At 59.0% G+C, this 5,389-nt stretch overlaps 1 protein-coding gene across 1 annotated transcript; it reads left to right on the top strand.

The window, feature by feature from the left end:
- The first annotated feature begins 561 nt into the window (after window positions 1-561).
- On the top strand, window positions 562-4,703 carry DLX4 (distal-less homeobox 4). The gene is made up of 3 exons (XM_004707065.1): window positions 562-847; window positions 3,803-3,993; window positions 4,461-4,703. The coding sequence occupies exons 1-3, from the start codon at window positions 562-564 to the stop codon at window positions 4,701-4,703; spliced, it is 720 nt and encodes a 239-aa protein (XP_004707122.1).
- Window positions 4,704-5,389: the final 686 nt, after the last annotated feature.

The raw sequence follows: 5,389 nt of genomic DNA, 5'->3' as shown, positions 1-5,389 counted from the left end.
CGCTGGTCCCGCCGCCGCTGCGCCGCTCCGGCTCCGCGCGCCTAGCTCCCTCCCTGCGCGCGCACTTTGGGCACCGAGGTGCCCAAGCTGCACCACGCACCCTGCCCCTCGGGTACGCCTCTCGGAGAAGATGCCCGCAGAGCCGGCCCAGTTCCCCTCTCCCAGCTGAAATTCTCCACTGGGGCGACGGAGCTGGGGGTGGGGGGAAGGGGGCGGGCTCCAGGCCTCCGTGAGGTCACAGTGTGTGGGAGCCAATCCAGGGCGTTTAAGTAGGCGGGGCCCTTGTCGGATCCTGAGAACCGGACCCAAGAGATGGGCCCTCCCTTGGGTTTAGGGGGGAGGGGAAAAGCCATGCCCCCCTGGAACCCCTTTTCCCAGGAGCGCGGTCCCTGCTGCAGGCGGCACACAGACAATTTCTCGGGGATCTTAAGTGTGGGGGCGACCGATTGGGGAGGGGGGGTTCCACCAGATCCAACGCCCGAATCTCAAAAAAGAGTTGGCAGAGGGAGTGGACACCGTCCGGGCCATGGCCTAGGCCCTCCGGCCCGGGGCCCAGCCGCAATGACCTCTTTGCCCTGCCCTCTCCTCGGCCGGGATGCCTCCAAAGCCGTCTTCCCGGACCTCGCCCCCGCCCCGTTGCCGGCGGCTGCCTACCCTCTTGGCCTGCCCTCAACAGCTGCCTCCGTCCCCGGTTTCTCCTACTCGGGGCCCTATGGCCACCTCCTGCCCTACCCCTACACTGGCCCAGCGACCCCAGGTGACTCCTACCTGCCCTGCCAGCAGGTTGCAGCGGCCCCTCAGTCCCTCCGCTGCCCCGCCACTGGGCACCCGCAAGAGCGGGAAGCAGGTAAGTCTGGTGCTGTCGGAGTCTGGCTCCTGCGCGCCCCTAAACTTCGCTTTTGCCTGGTCGGGTGCAGCTAGCGGGATTCAAGCCTGCTCCTATTCCACTCGGGATCTGGGGGTGGGGGAGGGCAAAGGGATGGGGCGGGAGACGGGGGAGGGGCGGGAGGTGGGGGAGGGGAGGAGGCGAGTCCATCTTGGTCGCTGGTTTCCATTTGCAGTTGTGTGGGAGGGCTCCCTACCCAACCCCACCCGCCAGCAGCGGGGTTGTGTGCACCTACCTATAACGGAAAATTGAAGCAATCCAGACGTGGGCGGCCCTAGACCCTTCCCCAAGATTGTCCCCCGAATTCACGCCCTCTCTTCCCCCTGTCGCCCATCTGCCCATCTCAGGGTGGTCCTCCATCCGCTGGTCTCTGCAAGCAGTATTCAGGCCCAACCCCCTTCGTTCTTAACTGTGGGCTTATTCCCCGGGCTCCTAAGTCTTCCTTCCTTCTGCTCCCTCCCTCTCTGCACTGCCTCACCAGCCTAGGCTGGCCACTGACCTGGCAGAACCTGTGGGTGGGCTCTTCCCCACCCATTGTTCAATGGAGGTAGCCAAGCTATGGCCAGCAGCCCAGCATGTCTGTGACCTTGGCTCCTTCTGCTTTCCACCCCTGCTACCCCATGACTTTAGGATCAGTGAGACCCTAGTTCCTTTTACCTGGAACTTGGCAGGACTCCTGAGACAGTGCTCACTAGGAGGACTTAGTCAGCACATACCATACCCTTCATACACTAACTACACTGGCACTGGTCTGTGCCACCTCGGTAGGCTCCGGGTCCCCTGCACGCCATGCCCCCACAATTGCCATGGACGCAGTAGAGATGCCACTGGAGCCAGCCCAAACAGATAGGTGCCCCGCCCTTACCCTGCTGCCCCGACATATGGCACCCCAGCCTCTGTCCCTGGATTCATAAGCCATTAGAGCCAGAAGCGACCTTAGAGATTTGGACTTAACACCTCCTGGATGGACAAAATTTGTTTTCCAGGTTGACTCTGTATGGAAAATTGACTCTGTGGAAGCAGTCAGACTATCAAGAGCTCCCATGTTTTCCGCCATACGTATGCTGCCTTTCCCTGGATACTGTGTCTGTCCTTGGGTGAGGGGTGGCTTGGGGGTAGGTTACAGATCTAGCCTCTACAAATGAATCCTTTGGACTCTTCTTTTAAATATAAGCTAGTACAGTAGTGGTGGCTTAGAGGGTCTGAGCTGGGCTGCGATCTGCAGGGTCGGTAGTTCGAAACAGGGCTTTCTAGTCCCGTGAAGAATTACAGTCCTCAGAAACCCAAATGGGGCAGTTCTACCCTGTCCTATAGGGTCGCTATCAATCGGCATCAACTCGGTAGCAGTGAGTTTGGTTTGGGAGTACCATATACTTGTGTGTGTGCATGTGTGCGTGTGCCCGTACACACGCGCGGGCACACACACTTGCAGAATGAAGTATCTTGCCTATAAAACTGTTGGAAAGGGGAGTGGTGATGGCAGAACTGTCTGCCACACTCTGCCCTCCCTTTGCCTGGTCTAAGGACCTGAGGGGGAGAAGTCCTCCTTTTAATGGGTTTTCCAGGATCCTACGATAAATCACACACACAAATGTCCTGAAATTGAAGTAAGACATTATCCTACTGAAAATGGTAGGCCCAACCTACTCCAGAGTGGAACACTGAGTGTGAAAGGGGACTTGGGGGGCTGCCTATTTATCCTGCCCCCCCCACATCTTCCCATCTCGGGAGAGGCTTGGCTCTAAGTGTGTGCTGGCCCCCCACTGAGGAAGGGGTACACCTGGCACCTTGAGGGAGGTCCTGAAGCTCCCTGGTCCGGACCTGGGCGAAGCCCACAGTGATAGAAGCTGGTGTGAGGAAAAGCCCCTGTTGAGTAAAGAACTTGGGGGTGATCTGCTCAGAAGTGGGGTGCAGAGAGTTCTGAGAGTTCAGTCTGCTTGGACTCCCAAGTCACCACTACCACCACACCACCCCCAGCCACATGGTCTATACAGTAAGAGAGGCTCGGATCTCTGGGCTTAACAGCTGGGGCTGCCAGCAGCAGGGTCTAGGCTTGAGTCCGGGCAGGCGGCAGCAGAGTGGTGGAGCGGTGGAGCAGAAACCAGAGGATTTTTTTCTGGGAATTGGCTGGGCATAAGGGTTGGATCTGAGAAGTTTGCAGTGTCAGAGGCCATGGGTGAGTTTTACAGGCACGTTGAGGCCAGTGGCGACTGAGGCTAGCCAGTGGGAGAACTTGATGTGTGTGTGCTGAGCCTGGGGAGGTGGGGCGGTGTGTGTAACATGGCCTGGGGACTGTCTGGCATCCAGCTCTCTCTGTGGCTGTGTTCAGGGGCAGACAGGGTGGAAACCCCAGAGCATTTCAGCCCCTTCTACACACACACACCCCAATCTCCTCCTGGCGGTGACAAGAGTGGCCTCCCAGGAGGAGGGGAGGCCTATAGACTTTCCCCAATGGGTGCAGGCCGCAGCTTATAAGAGGTGATCACCTTCGGTGCAGGGGGAGACCCTCTAGTCTGTCATGCTGACAGTCTCAGTGTCTGTCTGAGCCCTGCTGTTGAGTTCTTGTCACCTGCAATGTCCCTCTCTGACCTTTCAACCAAGCCCTTCTGCCTATCCCACCTCAAGTCAACCTGCAGTGCTGCCAGAAACCCTGACGTCCCCGGGACAGCCAGTGCCCTCCTCCTATCCTGAGCACGTTCTTCCTCTGGCCTCAGAGGCCCCCAGAGCGGAGTGCCCTGAAGACAGGGACTGAGTCTTCAGTGCTTGGTGCACCAGGGAAGGTGGAGTGGCATACAGGGACAACAGGTTCCAGGGGTTATCCCTAAGTCCCCCCAATGCAAATGACATGCAAATGAACCCATGGCCTGACTTCTCTACCCCCTCTCACCCCACAAGTCATCCTGTGCTGCTCCCCAGACTCGGAAAAGCCTCCCCTGTCCCTGGAGCCCTCGCAGCCCCGGCCACAGGCCAAGAAGTTGCGCAAGCCCAGAACCATCTACTCCAGCCTGCAGCTGCAGCACCTGAACCAGCGCTTCCAGCACACGCAGTACCTGGCGCTGCCCGAGAGGGCTCAGCTGGCTGCGCAGCTAGGCCTCACACAGACCCAGGTGGGACCAGCCCCACCCCTCTTGCCATTGCTCTGGGCCGACCCCACCCCCGGCCCACCCCACCCCCGCCCCCCCTGTATGCTGAGAGGCCCCTGGCCTTATTGTCAGGGTTCTCCAGTGGGGTGTTCACAGCTGCCCTCCTTTAGGGTCAGGGTGGGGGCATATGTTAAAAGCTGGGAATGTGGGGGGGTGGGGAGAGTCCATAAAGGTAGAAGCTAGCATTCCAAATATGGAGAACTTCCAGGGACCACTGGGCCAAGGACACTGGGAGGCAGGTGGGGTGGGACCTAGGGGGACTTGGGGCTGTGGAGGATAGGAGCCAAAGTTCCTGCCTCCGCTCCTCTCTTCTCTGGGGACTGAGCCTTACCCTACCTTGGGGACCCAACATCTGGCAGTAGCAGTAACACACACCCCATGCACTCTACCTGACTGCCTGCCCATTCTTCCCCTCCTCTCCCTCCCCACAGGTAAAAATCTGGTTTCAGAACAAGCGCTCCAAATACAAGAAACTCCTGAAGCAGAACTCTGTGGGCCAGCAAGGGGATTTCTCCTCGGCCCCCTCCCCCCTGTCTCCCTGCTCCCCACCCTTTCCATCCTTGTGGGATCTACCCAAGGCCGGAGCCCTGCCCACCGAGGACTATGGCAACCACTTTGGAGCCTGGTATCAGCATTACTCCCCAGAGGTCCTGGCTACACCACAGATGATGTGAAGCTGGGAAGGGCGGGGCGGCCCCCAGGCTGCCTACAAAGCCCCAGCCCCGGCCCACCTGCACCCCTTGTGGGCGAGGAGGATACCAGCTCCAGATGGGTTTTGTGGGGGAGGACAAGGAACTAGAGGAGGAAGAGAGGGGCTAGAGTCCTGTCTCTCTACCCCTCCAACTCTCCAACCCTCTCGCTCTCTGTACAGTGAAACCCAGGTATAGCCACTGTCCCCCAATACAGCCAGGGCCTGGACAGCTAGAGCCACTGGCTGGGGTTTGGACTGTCCTAGGACCCCTGGCCTTGCCACTGTCCTGAAAGAACAGCAGCCCATCAAAGCCTGGAGGTCAACTAGTGAGAGACCTTCCATCTTGTTTCCCATGCCTCGCTTTGGGGTGGGTAAGGTTGAGCATGGCCAACCCCTTTGTGAGCAAAGGCTGAAGTGGGCATCCGGATCCTGCAGTACGCCATCACCTTATGGGCCCAGCCACCGTTTTCTTCTGGAGACCCCGCCCCCAACAGATCCACTCAATTCTCTGCACACCATCCTGGGAGGCCAGGAGGGGCTGGAGCCATGTGGCCTGTACGAACCAACCAATGAGGATTGCAAGCTTCTCTCCCCAAACAGCCCTCCCCTCCTCGTCAATTTTGGTGGAGAGTAGATGCAGTCATCCCTACAACTCAACAGTATTTATCG

This window comes from Echinops telfairi, unplaced genomic scaffold (assembly GCF_000313985.2).
Source record: "Echinops telfairi isolate 266 unplaced genomic scaffold, ASM31398v2 ScPeMD7_7458;HRSCAF=8496, whole genome shotgun sequence".
NCBI lineage: Eukaryota > Metazoa > Chordata > Mammalia > Afrosoricida > Tenrecidae > Echinops > Echinops telfairi.
This window is presented reverse-complemented; position numbering and strand designations above follow the sequence as displayed.

Excerpts from the sequence above, each read along its gene's own strand:
- DLX4 (XM_004707065.1), top strand. The coding sequence starts at position 562 with ATGACCTCTTTGCCCTGCCCTCTCCTCGGCCGGGATGCCTCCAAAGCC. Across the intron at positions 848-3,802 it reads CCCGCAAGAGCGGGAAGCAG|ACTCGGAAAAGCCTCCCCTG; the intron begins GTAAGTCTGGTG and ends GCTGCTCCCCAG. Across the intron at positions 3,994-4,460 it reads TAGGCCTCACACAGACCCAG|GTAAAAATCTGGTTTCAGAA; the intron begins GTGGGACCAGCC and ends CCCTCCCCACAG.